Here is a 19,270-nt window from a genome sequence, read left to right as displayed (position 1 = left end):
TTGTGTGGTTTGAAGTGAACTTGAACCTTCAAGCTGCTTAAACGGTACTGGAGCCGGGGGTGGAGGGGTGAGGGCCCCAGGCTGTCCTCTGTCCACTGTGATGCCCCAGGCCCATACGCGCTCGCCCCCACACACTGACCAGCCCTGAGCCTGGTGCCTGAGAGAAAACCCCAGGACAGTCCGGCTGGGAATCCCCATCGCTCACTCGTGAGGCTGTCTCCTGACAGAGGTGTCCTGGCCTGGGCCTGCCTCCATCCTCATCGGACACGGGCTCACCGTGCTGCTCCCACGTCGGCACTGTGCCAGACACTCCAAACACACGGTCTTTACCCCACGGGCCTTCCCACCTACAGGGGAGGCAGAGGTACACACGACTGTGATACAAATGCAAAGCTGCGCAGGGACCATGGCGGCCGTGTGGCGGGGGGATCCCGCGTGGCGGGAGGGTCCCGGCGTGTCCCTGCTCAGCCACTGGTTCTGAGAAGTCGGAGGGAGCCTCGCCCTGCATGGCCGGCATGGGGGCTGTTGCCCCCGGAATGATGTGGGTGAGGGCCCCTGCTGCGGCTGGAACAAAATACCAGACAGGAGAGGTTTCTGATTAGAAGCTGCGCACGTTGCTGTTGAATTGATAATTTGTATCTCTCTGAGATTTTTCACAAACATGATCACCAATTTCGCATGGTCTCCCACATTCTTCTTGATTACAAAGTGAAGGCAGGCAGGGCCGTGTGGACAATGACAAGGCAGCGGCTGATCCTGCCCATCTGTCAGGAGCTGTCCCGGCCGCCGCTCACGCCACTCCTGCAGAGACACCGGCGCTGATAAAGGAACGAGGCCCAGAAAATCAATGCACCTGAGGCTACAGCGGTTGCTAAACACACAGAAAACACCTCCCTCCAAGAGGCCGGTGCTGCGGAAACTCCCAAGCCCGGCCCTGGGACAGCCGAGGAAAATTTAATCTCTCCAAATCCTCACCAGGGCACTCCATCCTGCAGCCCTGACAGCCACACTTATAATTAATTATACAATTTCGATGGGAATATCGACTAAACAAAGCTATAAATCATAGAAAAAGTCAATAGGCATGGACACATTCAATCATGTCCCGGCCAATGATTACTACTCTTAAAATACAATAATTATTTTCAGGAGCCAGCCTGAATTAAATTTCTGTCAGACGGGTACAAGACCGGCGGTTGATGAAGGATGCGATGGACTTGGGGCTGCGACCGGCGCAGGCACATCCATCCTGCGGACGGAGGGTTTGCTCTCCATGGCTGCGGTGCTGTGTGTTTAACCGGACCGTGGAGATGGGATTATCTCCCCAGGCTCCCCGTCCGACCACCTTGACCCTCCGTCGATGGGGACAACTCCCAATTTCTGGGCACGACTGACTCGGCATGCCGGCACCTCGGGCAAGTGCGAGGGCACCCAGGTCAGCAGGAACCCACGGGGCGTTCCCGAAGGTGCCGTCATCCCAGGCCCCAAACAGAGAGGATCTGAGTAGCAGGACAGGAACGCCGAGGCATCGGCTCTTCTCATGAGAAACAGCCTCAGAAGGCGCCTCCTGAGCTCAGGCCGCCTTTCCACATGGGACTCCCGACGTATCGACACAGTGCACCAGGCCTCCGCAATCACACCGGGTGCCTCACGTGGCTTCAACCCCACAGTGTGTTTTCATTCAGAATCAAATCCAAAAGTTCTCTCAAATATTCAGATTAATTTTCCTCTAAAGGTAGGAAACACTGTACGGTATGGTGGCTACCGACAGCAGGGGCGTGCTCTGTGTCAAAATGCTGAGAGAAAAGGACGACTTTGGATCCACATGAAAGACAATTGCTTCCAGATGCTCTAGACACACCCCTCCATGCCGCACCCCCTCCATGCCGCACCCCCCTCCATGCCGCACCCCCTCCACGCCACACCCCCTCCATGCCCCATGCCCCTCCACGCCCCGTGCCCCTCCATGCCACACCCCACTCCATGCCACACCCCTCCACGCCACACCTCCTCACCACGCCCCTCCACGCCACACCTCCTCACCACGCCCCTCCACGCCACACCTCCTTGCCACACCCCTCCACGCCACACCTCCTCCACACCACGCCCCTCCACACTGCACCCCCTCCACATCACACGCCCTTCCATGCCGCACCCCACTCCACGCAGCCCCGGCTGGGACCTGTCCCCCGCCACCACCCTACCTGTGGCTGAGGGAGCCTCCCTCTTCCCTGTCTCCTAGCTCCTTCCAAAACATTCCATCTCCCTGGGCTTCCCTGGCATCCTCCTCCAAGGGACCCTCCACTTTTTCATGCCCTGTGCAAGGTCCCCGGAGACTTTGCTCCCCTGGCACTGAGGAGCCAGCTCTGCTAGGGACCCTGAAAGCACCTCCTCCAAGTGACGGCAGCCCTGTCTCCCTCCTGGGCACCTGCCTCCACCCAGACACCTCCTGGGCACCCGCCTCCACGCAGACGCCTCCTGGGCACCCGCCTCTACCCAGACACCTCCTGGGCACCCGCCTCCACCCAGACACCTCCTGGGCACCCGCCTCCATCCAGAGACCTCCTGGGCACCCGCCTCCATGAAGACACCTCCTGGGCACCTGCCTCCACCCAGACACCTCCTGGGCACCTGCCTCCATCCAGACACCTCCTGGGCACTCGCCTCCCCGAAGACACCTCCTGGGCACCTGCCTCCATGAAGACACCTCCTGGGCACCTGCCTCCACCCAGACATCTGTGCTCCCCAGGCTCTCCCTGCTCCCCACTGACGAGGCCAGGATGCGCCACCTGGGAATGTCCTGTAGCTGGAAGCATCCTGGAGCCCAGAGTCCCGCAGGCAGAGCCAGAGAGGGGCAGCAGGAGACACAGACAGGCGGCCCCACCAGGCCCTGGAGGCTTGAGAAGGAGAGGGGAGGGTGCCTCCCACACATGGAGCAGGAGGAAACCCAGCCTGCCTGGATGGAGAGAAGCGGAGGAAACCTTAGGCTTGCCCAGGCTGATGGGGCCGTGTGGGGACAGGACACCAAGGCCTGACCCGACCCCAGTGGGGGAAAGGACCATGGGCTCCTGCAGCAGGTGAGAGGGACGGGCACAGGAGGCCCAGGCACCACGGAGGTGTGGGCGTCACAGGAGCCTCGGGCTCTGGGTTGATGAGGGGCAGGAGGCAGAAGTGACTTCCCAAGAGGACAGGAGCGTGGGGTCTGGGGGCCATTGGGGAGGCAGCGAATGCCATCCTGGAGTGGAGGTTCTGGGCCTGGGACTCGGGGCTGGCAGTGTCCGCTGGGCTGGGCGTGCCCCTCTGTCTGGCACTGAGAGACCCCAGCTCTTCCTAAGCACTTTGCATGCACTGACCCATAAGCCCCCAAACCCCACAAGGGGAAACTGAGGCACAGACACCTGGCTGGCCCAGGATGCTAGGATGTGAACGCGGCTGCAGTGGCCTGGGTCTACCCGCCTGTGCTCCCTCACCTCTCCCACGGCCACTCCCCAGACAGCTTCCTGAGGACAGGGACCACCTGCCCTGACGCAGCGCCAAGGGAACCACAGCTGGCTCGGGAGCGCCCTAGGAACCAATGCCGAGGTTTCCAGATCTTGGATGCTGGCTCGTTGCACATGGCATCACGTGTGGCTTGGAATCGCCACAGTGGGCGTGTTTACAGAAATCAGCCGAGGCCGCATATGGGGCCCAGCCAGCTGCTGCGTGGTTCCTGGTTCTTTGCACTGATAAACATTTGTAAATACATTAAAAATGGGACAAAAGTAGACCACAATAAAAAATAAAAATTGTAAAGAGAGTGTGTAGGCCGCCCCTCAGCGCTCGCCTACACTGATCCCTCGAAGGGAAGACTCACGATTTCAAAACCGACAGCAGGTCCAGCAGCCGGGGCTGTCTCTCACTGGCAGGGGCCACCTCTCCGTGGACCGACCTGAGCCGCACATTCCCATTGACACGCACTTGTTTACACACGTGCTCATGGACATACAGCGGCACACCCACCCCACAGAGGCAGATACGCACTCACGTGCACACGCACGCACTAGCACACACACACGTGCTCACACACAGACCCACACACAGCAAGTCTAGCGACGGGAGTGTGAGGAACCTGCTCCCTTCAGTCTCCTACTTCAGAGCGAGGCCCGAGGCCCGACCGGTTCACTCTGAGATGAGGGGGTTTCCTCCCCACCCCACAGCACCAGCGTCTCCCCTCGCACACTGGGGGATCTCTGAAGCTGATGGGTCGAGCGTCATGCTGCCCGTGGACAGGACAGTGATACGGAGCCTCCACCCAACCTGGCCCGGGGTGCCGGACGCACCCAATATGTGTCCCCAGCAGTCTGCCTTGCACTGGCTGAGAACTGAGTCCTGGAGGTGGCAGGGACAAGGCAGGGTGGTCCCAGGTAAGCAGAGGTAATGGGAAGGCCTGGGGGCATGGGTGTCCCAGGACGGGGGAGCCGCCACATCGGACCACAAACTCACCGCGGTGCCGTTGTTGTCTCGGAAAACCTCCTGGTTGAAGTAGTCGAAGAGTTTCTTTTCTAACTGGAGCATAACCTGTGAAGTCAGAGTGGCCCATGAGCACCTGAGCTCCCCCAGCCTTGTGCGTGTCCCCCGGCCCCCACCGCCCCGGGCAGGCAGGGCGGCTCTGAAGGAAGCTGCAGAGTCCTGCACAGGCCCCGTGTGTCACCTGCCCAGTCACAGGCCCCGCTCACCTTCCGGTCGTTGTCCGACTCACGAAATATGAGCTTCACCACTTCATTGGTGTCGGCAGCCCGGACCGTCTGCATGGTGGCTTTTGTGCAGAGCGTCTGCAGAAAGACAGCAACGGAGATAAATCCCAGGGGGGCCCACCTGCGCATGGCAGCATCACCCGACACCCCGAGTCAGTGGGATAGGATGCTGGTTCCAGACAGCAGCTGGTGTCACACCCAGATTTCCACACCTGGGGTCAGGGGCCACTCCCGCAATAGCCGACCCTCACACGTGCGAAGGGCCTGAGGCTGGCTGCTCCCCAGCAAGGCGTGGCTGCAACCGTGAGGTCACCCCAGAGCTGCTGCTGCCCACAGAGCTGCTTTGGGGCAAAAGCCAGTGCGACACCAGCAGGCTCGGAAAGCACAGCAGCACTGAGAACAGCAAAGAGGGTGCCTGCGGGGGCACATGGCCGGCCTCCTCCCGCTCGCTCTCTCCCGTCCCTGAACTCCCTCGAGAGCTGTTCGACTGTGACAACGGGCAAGGGCTGCAGGCGGCTTGACCGGGAACCGTCTCAACAGGCTCATCTGGGTGAAGCTGACGTGGGAGGGATGGCTGAGGTCACACGCCTGCTTTGTGGTGTTAACAGGCTCAAACCAGTCCCTGGGGCGCAGGCTGGGGTGGGCAGGGGCCCAGAGGCAGGTGGACAGGACCCAAGAACAACTCAGGCTCCCGCCAGGGTCCCGGCGATCACACCGACCAGGAGGACCAAGGAGAGGGGCTGGGGCAGGAGTGCTGCAGGGTCAGGGTTGCGGCCTCTGGTGCCTGTGGATGCTCACTGGCCTGACCAGCTACGGGAAGGGGCAGTCATCTGGGCAGCAGAGGAGAGGGAGGCTGAGTGAGTGCCGACCTCTCTCCCACACTGCATGGCTGAGCTGCTCCAGGAGGCACGGTCCTGGCTGGTGGACAGCCAGCACAGATCACCGCGAAGGATTACATTGAGGCCTGTTTTGAAAATTCTTCTCATCTTAACCTCAGTACAATGCAGGGAATGGTCACTGAGGGTCAGTCCCTAAAGGTAAGAGAGCTGGAGACCCCTACCTGGGTGGACTGGCCACGGGGAGCCCCTGGCCCCGACACAGGGGCCTTGTGGGCACTGAGCTCTCCGAGCTTGGCAGAAGTCATGAAAACAAGAATGCCTAGAACCTCACCGAACAAGGGAAGTGTGAGACCCACATCTGAGAGAAATCAAAGCTCTGTGTGGACAGCGAGGGCCCGTGCTCATGGCGGGCAGAGGCACCGGCGTTTCTGCATCGCTGGTGTGGGTGGAGGAGGGCACAGCTGCTGCCTTACACAAAAGGCCACAGACTGTAGATTCCATTTACACAAAATACCCAGACATGGCGAAGTTGGAGAGACAGAGGCAGCAAGGAGACTTCGGGGGCCGGGAGGGAACTGACTGGGGCGGGGGCTGGAGGGATAGTCTAGAACTGGATTATATGGAGAGACAGTCTAGAATTGGATTATAGCTTGTGTGTAAATTATACCTCAATCCAGCTTGTTTTTAATAAAAAAAATATTTTTGCAGATAGGGTCTTGATCTGTCATCCAGGCCAGAGCGCAGTGGCGTGATCAAGGCTCGTTTTAACCTTGACCTCCTGGGCTCAAGTGATTCTCCCACCTCAGCCCCTCGAGTAGCTGAGACTGTAGGTATGCACCACCATGCCCAGCTAATTTTCTAAATTTTTGTAGAGACAGGGTCTCACGATGTTGCCCAGGTTGGCCGTGAACCTCTGGGCTCAAGCGATTGTCCCATTTCAGCCTCCCAAAGTGCTAGGATTACATGTGTGAGCAGCTGCACCTGGCCTATAAATCTGTTTTTTAAGAAAATAATATATGATTTTTGTTTTATAAAATGATGACTGCACCAAAAGTAACTTTGGCTTTAAAAATTTCTCCCTGAAAGGGCCCTTGGGAGCTGGCGCTGCTGAGGAGCACCTCGGTGCCCCGGGCGCTGGCCGGGGCTCGGAGACAGGGCTCAGGAGGACACCCCTGGGCCAGTGCCCGGCCTCCCTGTGCAGGTTCCAGGCACGCGCTCAGCAGGAACTGAGAGGAACTCTGGAGCCCTTCGGCAGCCCGACCCGCTTCTTGCCAAGATGCAGCGTCCACCTCCTAGTGGCTGGTGTGCAGTGTCTCAGCCTGGGCCAGGAGGCGGCCACCCGCTATCCCCAAAGCACACTCCAGGGCAGGCCATTGACATTCCGAGCACAGACCGGCTGATGGGGTCAAGCCCCTCAAAGTGGCTTTTGGACTCATGTGTCACAAATCAGTCTGGAGCCTTCAAACAGCGTGAGGATTAGAACAAGCACCCAAACAGCCACACAGCGGGGCCACCCTGCCCACCCCTGTGTCCCAAGGAGGTCCGGCCCCATCCAGATGCTAATGGGCTTAAGTGGCTTAAGCTGCTTTCCCTGAATGGGAGAAGGCTTGGCAGGCAGACGGCCATTGTAGCCATCCCAGGACGCGGCTCAGGAAATTCATGGCTCTGTCTCCCAAAAGGCATCTGCGGGAAACTGTTTAAAAACTGCTTTATCTCAGCACTTCAGGCAGGCTCCCAAAGGACAAACATCTGATGGACCCCAGAGCCCAGGAAGGGGCCGGCCACCCCCAACCCCTCCCCAGAGCTGCCTCATTCACAGGCTGTAAAGGAGTGATCAGGCCAGGCTGAAGGGGCCAAAGCTGGCCTGTTCCCTTTGCCTTTCAATCCAGCAAAGTCGTGGCCACTCATGCGGAAAGTGGCCAGGCTGGGCCTTTCCGGCTCGCCTACTTTGGGAAGGGATTCTTCTCTTTTGAAAGGAGAAACAAATACCCTAAATGCTATGTTTAAAAAGCCATCTAAGATGTATTTCGTTATTAGCAGCCGCACGAAGAGGCTCTGGAAAGAGTGGTCCGGTGTGCCGTCTTATCCACACTTAGAATTTAACGGGAACGCTGTGTGCCAGGGTCATCCACCCGCGTGTGGATCACGAAGTTCCTGCATTTGTTCTTACTGTTTGGATAACCAAGGAGGCATGCTGCCTGGACAGGGCGTCCACAGGCCCAGGGCACAGGTGTCAGCCCAGGAGAAGAGCTGTTTTCTGTGCAAGGAAATCACGCGGTCATTCGGATGTGCACGGAGCTGCACGGCAGGCAGAGTCGCCCCAGTGTGCACCTGTGCAGTTGGTCTCACGTTGGGAGCTGAATCTGTCCCATCACCCCCTTAACTGTCCCGGACACTCTGCCACAAAATCCAAAACTCTACTAAAGGCAAACGCATCCTCTCAGACCCTGTCAGCCCAAGTTTTTAAATGCAACCTTCAAGAGCTGGTTTATAAAAACAAAAAGTTGTTCTGTACTCTCTGAAATGAATCCTCGCTGGCTGTAGCCTCCAGGCAGTGCACACACAGCCAGCAGGCACCTGGGCTTCACTCTCTACCTGGAATCACCAGGTGTCCAGAGCGCCCTGCCTGGGCCAAGTGGACACACAGCCTCGGGGGCCCACTCAGGGCTCAGAAGAAGCAATCTGGGCACACGTGCAGGCAACACCGAGGCCCTACCCCAGGCTTGGCTTCTAGGTCCTGCCAAGGCGTCTCAGGGTAGGCAGGAGCAAGCCCCAGGCGAGGCTGGGTGGGCAGCATGTGTTGCTCTTGTGGCTGAGCTGGGAGCTCTCACCCACCCGCCTGTTCTCCAGGACACACTCCTCCTCGGGGGCCACCACACCCGAGGCCACCATGGCCGGGCCCACCACGCCCGGGCCCACTATACCCAGGGCCACCACACCCGAGGCCACCACGCCCGAAGCCCACCATGCCCAGGCCCACCATACCCAGGGCCACCACAGCTGAGGCCCACCACGCCTGAAGCCCACCACGCCTGGACCCACCACACCCGAAGCCACCATGCCTGAAGCCCACCATGCCCGGGGCCACCACACCCGGGCCCACCATGCCAGGGCCCACCATACCTGGGACCACCACAGCTGAGGCCCACCACGCCCGAAGCCCACCACACCCAGGGTCTGACACACCGTGGGCCCACCACACCCGAGGCCCGGGCTGGGGCCAGTGCCAGCCGTGACGTGCCTCACATGAGGAGGAAGGTCCCAGCAGGGCCCAGCACAGATGCTGCCCGGACTCGGGAAGGGAAAGCTGGGATCCCAGGGGTGTGGCTCAGGCACTGGAAAAGCAATCAGGCTCGAAGGCTGGGAGATGCCCCTCCTGCCACATGGAGAGTCCAGTTTCCTGGTTACTCCCTGGTGGTCAACACACTCCCAGGCAGACAAGGGAATCCGTTAGTCACTGGGGCCACAAACCTCCTTCCTAGGGCCAGAGCCTGGCAACAGAGACAGCCCCAGCCCTCACCTTCCCAAAGGGGAGGTGTCCCCAGGAGCATCGTGGCCTCCAGGAGCTTGCGAGGGGATGGAGGACCCCGTCCTCTGTGTCAGGCGGGCAGAATCACCTGCCCCAAGATCAAAGGCTGACAGGCCATGGCGCCCTCCCACCGCGTCGCCCTGTGTCCCCAGGCCCTCCCAGAACCGCCCAAGCTCCCCTGGAGCAGAGGCAAATGCACCTCTGTGGCCTCCTGAGCCAGCCACTGGCTCGGGCACACCCTCTCCCCAAGCCTGTGCCACGGGAGAGGCGGGCAGCCCGGGCCTCGCAAGCTGCCAGGGGCTGCACCGCCGGGCCCAGGACAGCACTTTCGGGAGGGACAACGGTGCCGTGGTCTGTGGCGGCATGTCTACCATGGCGGCTGCACAAAGTGAGGCTGAGGTTGAATCCTAACCTTCCTCAGTGGATAGAAACCAGTCAGCCCTGCAGGTCGCCTCAGGCTCAGGGACAGCCCGGCCTCATGAAGCCTGGGAATCCCAACAACTTCTTCATCTCCTTGAGAGCCGTGTCCTCTGTCTCACCTCAATGCAGGGAGTAAAAGGGTGTTCACAGTTAAATAAAATAAAAATGAACCACAAAGCCAACGTTGCCCCGAATCTAGAAACACCACAGGCAGCTACTAAGGGGCAGATTCTAGTGCATTCTTAAGGAATGAAACCATCATCAAGGAAATAAGGCTTTTTTCCTCCAAACTGAGACCCCCTAAAGGAGCCGGTATTGAAACTCCCCCATCTGCCTGACACCTACGGGCATATCCCACCATGAACGGGATGTCCGCTGACACCAATTCCATAGACACAGGGGCCAGCGGAGCCGCAGTGTCCCACCTTCCCGGGGGTCCTGGAATTCCTGATCTGGCCACTGCCTCGGTGACAGCAGCCGCTCTGCTGCGGGAGCAGGGCCTCCTGAGAGGCCTGAGGGTGGTGGGGGATGGCTCACATGCTGGCCCCAGGACCAGGCCAGTTCCTACATACTCAGCTGCTGAGTCAATCTGTGGGGGGCTCAACTAACTTTTCTCATCCAACCAGAAGAAAAACCACCTTAAAGCAGAAAGCAACAAAATGAGCCTGCTCCTTGAGGCTACGACTCCCAGCCCCTCAGCAGGCACAGAAGCTCTGTGGGTGCACCTGTTCCCCTGGTGGTGTCTGGCAGCTTGGCCAGAGCCGGCCACTCCTCCACCTCTGTGGGGGCCCGTCCAGCCTGGCCCTTAAGTGTCGCAAGACACAGACCTGCAGGTGCAAATCCGCTGTGGCTGGAGTTCTTTCTCATAACAAAAACTTCCTCTGTTCCAAGGATGGAATTCGGGACCACACGTTCAGCCATGGTCTGTCTGCGCCAGAGTGAATGCACTAAAACCAGGAGGCTCAGATGTGGCCCCAGCCTGCCTGTCTGAGTCCCGGGGCCGGCCTTGGAGGGTGTCCTCGGCACACGTGTGCACCCCAGTCCTCATCACAGGTTTCCTGGGAGGGTAACGTCTGCGCTCCAGTGAGGCTGCCCGTCAGCAAGCTTAGCAAAGGGTGTGACCGCTGGGGGCTGGCTGGGGTGGTGTGAACTCAGCCACTGACTTCAGTGATTCAGAAGTTTCCTCCCCACACGTGAGGAGGAGTGAGTCCAGTCTTGAAGAAAGTGCTGATTCGGAAGCAAACTGCCTCTGGCACTTTGCAGACATCCAATTGATACCCACGGGACAAATGAATGAATGGAGGGAGGGGCAGAGCCCACAGCCCCAGGGTTAGGGTCCGGCCCTCCAGGGTCCACGCAAGGGGCTCGCCCTCACTCCCAGGCCTGGTCCCTGCAGGGGCTGAGTGCAGCGCTGGTGGGTGGGCTGCCCTCACTTCCGGGCCTGGTCCCTGCTGGGGCTGAGTGCAGCGCTGGTGGGTGGGCTCGCCCTCACTCCCGGGCCTGGTCCCTGCTGGGGCTGAGTGCAGCGCTGGTGGGTGGGCTCGCCCTCACTCCCAGGCCTGGTCCCTGCTGGGGCTGAGTGCAGCGCTGGTGGGTGGGCTCGCCCTCACTCCCGGGCCTGGTCCCTGCAGGGGCTGAGTGCAGCGCTGGTGGGTAGGCTGCCCTCACTCCCGGGCCTGGTCCCTGCAGGGGCTGAGTGCAGCGCTGGTGGGTGGGCTCGCCCTCACTCCCGGGCCTGGTCCCTGCTGGGGCTGAGTGCAGCGCTGGTGGGTGGGCTGCCCTCACTCCCGGGCCTGGTCCCTGCAGGGGCTGAGTGCAGCGCTGGTGGGTGGGCTGCCCTCACTCCCGGGCCTGGTCCCTGCTGGGGCTGAGTGCAGCGCTGGTGGGTGGGCTGCCCTCACTCCCGGGCCTGGTCCCTGCAGGGGCTGAGTGCAGCGCTGGTGGGTGGGCTCGCCCTCACTCCCGGGCCTGGTCCCTGCTGGGGCTGAGTGCAGCGCTGGTGGGTGGCCTTGAAGACACATTTTACCAATTTTTCATGCCCTCCCCTCTCAACGTGACCCTGCTCCTGAGCTTTTATCCTGCTGACAACTTCATGCAGAAAAACACGCAGACCTCTGATAGCATGAAATCAGAAACAATGGCCGGGGACAAAGGGGGCGCGGGGCAGGCGCAGGCCGGCGGGGTCGAATTTCAGCCACAAACAGATGTTCGTAGGAACATCTGAAAAGAAACTCTTGTAAAAGAAATGGTCTTAAAAACAATGCCTTCAGCGGTTAAATAAAGGGCCAAAGGACGCAGGATGCCTGTCAATGATAAATCTCGGCAAAGAGAACCAAACCGGCATCATGAATTTCAATGACGGGTTTCTTGGCTACCAAGGGCCCCGGTTCACCAGGGATTCCAGACCCCGGGAAGGAAGCATCGGAGCTGGGTGTCCCTCACGGTCCGAACTCATCGGGAGGCACTTTTTGTTTCACGGGGCTGTAATTTATGGAAAGCTGTGCCCATCTCCAAGACTTCCCTGAAGAACAGCAATGACTAAAACAGCAAAACCCCGCATGGGAAGCTCTGGCTGGACACAGCCTGACTGGGCGCCGGACTAGATACAACCGCCTTCCAGCTGGGGATGGCAGGCAGGACCTGAGACCAACGGCCAGCGAGTGAAGCTGGGGGCGGCCCTCTCGCTCAGACCTGGGGCTGACTTCCACAGGCGGTGGGCACCCTCTCTGCTCAGGACAAAGCTGGGAGCCCCCCTCTCTGCTCAGGACAAGGCGTGGTGTCGCCTCTGAGAGTTGGTGCCACTGTGCGAAGGCTTCCTCCTGCAGGGCAGGGCTGCGTGTGCTGGCCCAGGTCGGGGCTGCATCAAGGGGAAAAGGCCTCCTCCTGCAGGGCAGGGCTGCGCGTGCTGGCCCAGGTCGGGGCTGCATCAAGGGGAAAAGGCCTCCTCCTGCAGGGCAGGGCTGTGCATGCTGGCCCAGGTCGGGGCTGCATCAAGGGGAACACAGAGTGTGTTCTTGGGGTGGGACTCTGAGCTCTGTGTTCACACGGGACTCACCTGGATTCATCCATCAGGAACAGAAGAGGCTCCTATGAGGAGCACTTCACCATCTCTCCTTGGCCCTATCTGATGCAGCATGGCTCATGGCGCATGAGCTCTAACTGGTAGTAAGTCCACAGAGCAACTGCCCCTCAGGGCTGTAGGACCAGGTGCTGATCGGCATCTGGGAGCAGGCTCCTCTCCAGGAGACTCGTGAGGACACCTCCTGTCCCACACAGCTCTGACCTGGCCTTTGCTCTCCCTCAGGAGCGAGTGCCTTCTCTGTAAGTATGCATCCTTTCTGCAGAGGACGGCCACATCTCGGAAAGAAGCCATTCGTGGGTGCTGCAGCCAGCTGCAGTTTATATCAGCTATGGAGTAAAGCAAGCAGATGCGGACGCCGATGTCCACCTCAGTTTACGTCGGCTATTGAGCAAAGCAAGCGGACACGGATACCAACGTCCACCTTCATTCCGGAGTATCCTCTTCTGGGTGTGACGAGGGCCGGGGTTCTGCGGAGTGGACAGCAGCCTCCAGCTTCATTCGGGGGTATCCTCTTCTGGGTGCAATGCAGGCTGGGGTTCCGAGGATGAGGAAGCTCTAACTTTCCTGGCACAGATGCCGAGAAGTTCCCGTGGTGTGAACCTGCAGTGTTTGTCCAGCAGGAACCAGACTGAGACCAACCACTTGTGACCCACAGACACGGAGCTGCCCACTGTTAGGCTGCGGAGATCTGGCCAGCCCATCTCATGCTGTCAACCCAAGACAGGCGGTGTCCCTTTCTTTATTTATCTCTATTTTTACGTTTTTGAGACAGGGTCCTCCTCTGTTGGCCAGGATGGAGTGCAGTGATGCGATCATGGCTGGCTCACTGCAGCCTCGACCTCCGGGCTCAAGCAATCCTCCCGCCTCAGCCTCCTGAGTATCTGGGACTACAGGCGTGCCCCACAATGCCTGGCTAATTTTACTTTTTTATTTTCTGTAGAGACGGGGACTCCCTATGTTGCCCAGGCTGGTCTTGAATTCCTGGGCTCAATGATCCTCCTGCCTCAGCCTCCCACAGTGCTGGGAAGGCAGGTGTGAGGCACTGTCCCTGGCCTTCCCCTTTCTTTGTAGGTGAACTCTTAGGGTTTCTCTCCTCCTCCTCCAGGAAATCACTGTGACGTCAGAGAAGCCTGACCCTTGGGTGGTGAATGCTGGGGGTGAATGATGTGGACCCTGCGAGTGGCTCTCACTGGGAAAACTGACCAAAGGCACGGCAGGAAGAAACTTGCCAAGTCCCATCCTTCTTTATTATCGTGTAGTTTTTGGTTAAATTTTAACCAGAAACATGTCTAGAAATAAAGAAGGGTTAGACACAGAAGTTCCACGTAGCCACTCTCCAGCAGCAGGGATGAAAGGAGGGTGTAGAAAAGTATTTCTAAAATACGGTTCACAACAAAAGGCCCGAGCACTTTACATGGGTTTTCCTTAAACCGCGTTAATAGGAAATCATTACGGCTTCAGTTTTTGAATGACTCTAGAAAACAGAACTGACTCCAGGGGATAAACATTTTCTATGCTACAAATAATTCTTCTAGTCATGGTGAACGTGAATATAAATCTGTGCTCCCGGATGCCGTGCCACTACACCAACGTAACGCTTTCGCTGTGAAAGGAGAATTCACTAAGAGGCTCCCACCGCTCCTGCCCTGAACATGCCTGAGGGTCCGGACCACTGCTCAGAATCGAGGGGGTAATTCCGTTACAGTTCAGAAAACTACGGAGCCTACTGACAAACCAGCATGCAAAGTTCCAGGTTTACTATTAGGTCACTGCAAACAGGCAGAGATAATTCAAACGCTAAGTTCTGACAAACGCCCCAGTCCTCTGGATATCCACCTGGAGAAGCATTACTGGTCCCGTGGGGTTAGCCATTTCTTGGTAACTCACATTATGGACGCTGGTGCAGGTCTTAGACATTGCCGTGGAGTGGGAAAGGAGGACAACCAGCCAATCGCTTCACAGGCGGCCCCGACGTGCAAGTCCTGTCTTTAAAACCTGCTTCGTCCTGGGGAGGCCACGGAAAGTGCCGAGGAAGCCGCACCTCTGGAGTCCTCTGGCATCCCGTTGGGGTGGACACAGGCGGCACCCCCGAACGTCAGTGCTCATCAAACATACACGGGCCAACGGACACACAGGGCGGAGACAAGGTCCTCAGACCCTAGAAGACGCCTCTGCTGAGGCCCCTGGGTCCTGGCAGGGGACATGGCGAGGGCCTCACAAGCACCACACCCAAGCCTGACGATCTTTGATGGAAACAGCACACGTCATCTCAAATTAACTCCCGGAGGCTCCAGACTCCTTTCCTATGGCACACACGTGTGCGGCTTCTTGGAAGCGAGAGTGCGACTCACCCGGCCCCCAGGGCAAGGAGGGCAGCAAAGGCCAGAGAGCGCTGCGTCCCCCTCTGGGAGCGGCTCAGATCAGGGGCCGGCACTATAGCCACCACCCCCAAGTATGCTGGTGGCTATTAGGACCTATTAGCACACAGGCCCACAGGGCAACAGCTGTGCCCTCCAGGTTCGACAGGCTGGGGGTATAGCAGGTGCAGGGTAAGGATGAGTAAACCACCTTCCCGCTGCCTTCTGTCTGCACGCCCCCACCACGGGCCTCACACAGGCTTCTCCGGGGGCTGGGCCTGAGCTCGGCAGAGGGACCCCGGCCAGACTTGGTGTGGGAAATGTGTGGTGAGGCCGGGAGGCCAGGGTGGCAGGCACCAAGGACCCTTCCTCAGGGGGCACGCACTCATGCTCAGCCCCCAGTGAAGCCAGGAACGGCGTTCTGTAAAGTGTGCCATGGTGCCAATTTCCTAGCTTTTTAGGACCAGGGTGGGCACTGAACACAGAGAATGACCATCCCAGATGGAATTTGAGGAGCTGAGAGCCTGGCTTGCTGGGAGGGCTGCGGGGCAGGGTTTGCTGGGAGGGCTGCGGGGCGGGCCCTCAGACACTTCACCGGCCTCCCTTACTTTGACTTCCCAAGAGAAAGCCCTTCTGGTGAGCTCCATCTTCTCAACGGTCTTCCTGGTGAACCCTAGACCCGAAGGGGGACCCTATCACTTGACAAAAGTGCCCACCGTGAGGCCCTGGAGCACAGACCTCACCGCGAGCCCCAGGGCCGGGCACAAGGCCCTGCATCCCGAGCTTATGGGGTGCAGAAATACAGCCAGTGAAAGGCGCTGTCATGGGGAGATGTTGGCGTCAGCATCCGAGTGGCCTCCCTCCTCTCTGTGTGCATTGTCAACGGCCACCCAGAACAACAACATGCTATAAAGACTCTTTCATGTCCTCTCCCAAGGTTGCTCCCGGACTCCAGCAGCCTGGCAGGCTCGGACACGGCGCGCATGGAACGGGAGCGGCGCCCACTTGCTCTCACGCCAGCTAAAGCTCAACAGACTTTCTGAGAAGAAGGCGGCGGGTCTCTTTCTCAGGCTGTGTCTAGCACCGTGCCGGGCACCCTCTGCTGGGCCCAGGGGTGGCTCCGCAGGACTGGCCCTGCCCGGTGGCAGAAGCACCTGCTGTGCCTCTGGGTGGCTCCTCCCGGACATCCCCAGCCTTCCACTGGCACGGCTGGACGTGGGGAGGGGGATGTGGCAAAGGGAGGGGGACGCAGGACACAGAGCTCAGCCCTGGTCTCAGGGTCCCCTGTATGCTTCTCAGAGCCACTGATTGCTAGCAAGGGAGCCGGGTGCGATGTGCGAAGGAGGAGGACGAATGAGGCTACACAGTGTCCGGGGTCTCCAGCAACCCCCTGCCTTGGCACGAGAGACCTGCTCTGTGCCCTACCTTTCCCACGGGTTTCTTTTAAACCAAGGGCAGGCAGAGGAATTTTTAAATAAAGTATGAGCTCATAAAAAATACAGAAAAGTGCATTAAAGGTTAGTGAACACACTACGGATTATGAATCAATTAGGAATGAGTCCAAAAAACAGTTCCTCGAACAGAGTCCCAGCATAGACCAGAGAAAATGCCACAGCGTCTTTTGTTTTTTGTCTTCTTTTTCTATAAAATGAGAAGATTCTTGGCATCAATATACCAGTTGAAAATATTGGGTAATATTTGCAAAGTGAACTTCCTAGAAAAAAATCCCCTAAGTACGAAGCTAATGTCATCACTATAATTCAGTATAACATTTTATTTTATTTTCAGTTGATGTCATAGGCCCTATATAGAAACAGACCAAATAAAATCTCTTTCTAAACAGAAAAATTAAAAAATAAATTTAATGATTTAAATCAGTGATTCTGTCGTTGCCATTGCTATTTTACACCAAGACTCTAGAATAACAAGTGAGTGAACCGAGCAGCACGGCTTAGCTCACGTGCCCTCTGCAGGCCCCCACCGCCCTGACCTCCACCCTCAGGGAAGGGCGTCCCTGTGGCTGAGGAGCTGGCAGGGAGGGCAGAGAGGCTGCCACTGGCCTGCCTCGCCATCCAGAGCACGCTGGGCACGTGGCGAGGGCAGTGCCCCACTGGGTCTGCACAAGATCTGTCTACACACTGGGTCCCCAGGTAAGATGAGAACTTGACAATGACTAACGTTAGCCCACGGCAGCAGGAGGACGGGGCTGCGCTAACATTAACCCACGGCAGCAGGAGGACGGGGCTGCGCTAACATTAACCCACGGCAGCAGGAGGACGGGGCTGCGCTAACATTAACCCACGGCAGCAGGAGGACGGGGCTGCGCTAACATTAACCCACGGCAGCAGGAGGACGGGGCTGCGCTAACATTAACCCACGGCAGCAGAGGACGGGGCTGCGCTAACATTAACTCACGGCGGCAGGAGGATGGGGCTGTGTGCATCTTTCCATCCATGCTGCTCTGGAGACGGTGCTGAGGCTCTGCAGGAGTGTCACTCTGAGCCAGGCTTTCTGGGGTCTGTGGGAGTTAGAAGGGACCGTCCCTGCCACCTGCCCTCTGGACACACACTGTGCCCATGTTGCCACATCGAGTCCGCTCACGGCTGCGGGATGGGCCAAATCCTGAATGGTGCAGGGCTTTGGAGGGCTGCGCCGACTGCAGCCGATGCAGGAACATCGTCAGGCTGAGGAGTCGGCCGCCATGCTCTCAGTTTTTAGGAGCTCAGGCCTGCCCATACACAGGGCTAGCGACAGCTGCACAGTCATCCCCGTCTGTCACGCCTGATGGGAGCTGCCAGTGGACACAGGGACCTGGCCTCTCCTGCCCAAAGCCTCACGGCGCCCACTGTGCCCACGGCTGAGGGATCAGGGGGCAGAGGGGCTCAACAAGGCAGCCGGTAACCAGATGAGGTCACAACTTCACCTGGAGCCTGGCTGCGGCCGGAGCAGCCAGCGGGTCTCAGGAGTCTGTGGGGGCTGTGGGGGGCCATGACCAGGTGTGATGTTACCTACTGGCTGACAGCTGCCCCTCCTCCCAGGACGCAGTGCACACTAGAAGGAAGGACGCCTGGGCGCCAGGAATGCCTGAGGTCTGGGCCTGGGCTTACGCTGCTGGGCAGCCTGGCCTTGGCTGCTCTTGCCGGCCATGGTCTCCACTGAACGGCAGACACAGCCTTTGAGGCAGGTGCTGGGATCCTGCCTCGCGGGCAGTGGTGGTACCCTCCCTGGTGCCCATTGAGAGCCGTGTTCTGGGAAGCCCGGCTCTCGGGGTGTCTCCTTGCGACGTCAGCCCCTCTCCGAGGATGGCTCCTTCTGGATGTCAACGCCCCCAACGGCCATTCCCCTGCAGGCCCAGCTGGCACCTGAGCATGTACCTGTCAGTGATTGGCAACCGGTTGTTAAAAACGGCCACCAGCCTCCAAAGACGCATCCATCACCGTCACTGTCAGAGAGGTGATGGACGGCAGGTGTGGTGTGCGGTCGGGCCGTGCGGAGACGGGTGCGCCTGGCACTGCTGTCACTCTTTGTCACCACGGCCAGCTGAGCGCCCCAGCTGCCAGTTGCCACCGCGCGAGGCAGGAAACACACCCTCTGAACATCCCAGCAGCAGCCGGAGCCGCAGGCTGCATCACTGACTCGTGTGAGGACGCACGGCCCTCTCAGATGGCACACGACCAGCGTGTTTCATGTGGTGGGTTGTAATTACAGCTTCCGTGGTGCCAGATCTGACCCCAGTATCATCTTTTCAGTTCTGCTCTGTGAGCAAGTCTGCATTAATCTGCATCTGAAACACAGGAGGCTGCGCATTCCTGGGGGACAGTCTCTTTGCTTTGCACACAGAGCCTCTTTCACAGACTGGTGTGGGGCAGGGCAGGACTCCCAGATCCGATCCCTACAACCCTCCTGCCACCAAAAATCACAAGCAGGTCTCCACCTCGGGGTCTGAGAGCCTCCAGGGCCACCAGGCTGGTCGTCCTCCCAGACGCCCTGCCCCTGAACTCTCGGCAGGGCAAACAACCCTGTATTTAATCTGCTGCTGCCAGCCCGGCTCTGCCTGGCCTCCCATTGCTGTGGAGATGGATTTAATTAACCGCTGATAAGTCTTTCCAGCAAGCCTGCCACTGAGGGCGCCAAGGAGGCGCTGTGAGCAGGCAGAGGAACGCGGTCGGCAGTGAGGGCAAGAGGATGACCTCACCAACCCAGGACCCAGGGGGCAAGGATGGGCTGCTGTGGGTGGGAGCTCAGCAGTGAAACCAAAGCCAGGCCAGCCGTGGTTTCTGAAAGACCATTACACTCACATGTCCCTTCGT

At 58.9% G+C, this 19,270-nt stretch overlaps 1 protein-coding gene across 2 annotated transcripts in view; it reads right to left on the bottom strand.

Moving 5' to 3' along the window:
- Positions 1-19,270, bottom strand: part of INPP5A (inositol polyphosphate-5-phosphatase A) — a 257,862-nt gene that overhangs the window by 27,403 nt on the left and 211,189 nt on the right. For both annotated transcript variants that reach the window (XM_016919658.4, XM_024346695.3), the window contains 2 exons: positions 4,716-4,811; positions 4,483-4,557 (listed from right to left, as the gene is read on the bottom strand). In XM_016919658.4, the coding sequence (XP_016775147.1) occupies positions 4,483-4,557; positions 4,716-4,811 (171 nt within the window). The remainder of the gene's footprint in view (positions 1-4,482; positions 4,558-4,715; positions 4,812-19,270) is intronic.

Source organism: Pan troglodytes, chromosome 8, assembly GCF_028858775.2.
Source record: "Pan troglodytes isolate AG18354 chromosome 8, NHGRI_mPanTro3-v2.0_pri, whole genome shotgun sequence".
Taxonomy (NCBI): domain Eukaryota; kingdom Metazoa; phylum Chordata; class Mammalia; order Primates; family Hominidae; genus Pan; species Pan troglodytes.
Note: the sequence above shows the minus strand (reverse complement) of the source record. Positions and strands in the feature narration are given on the sequence as shown.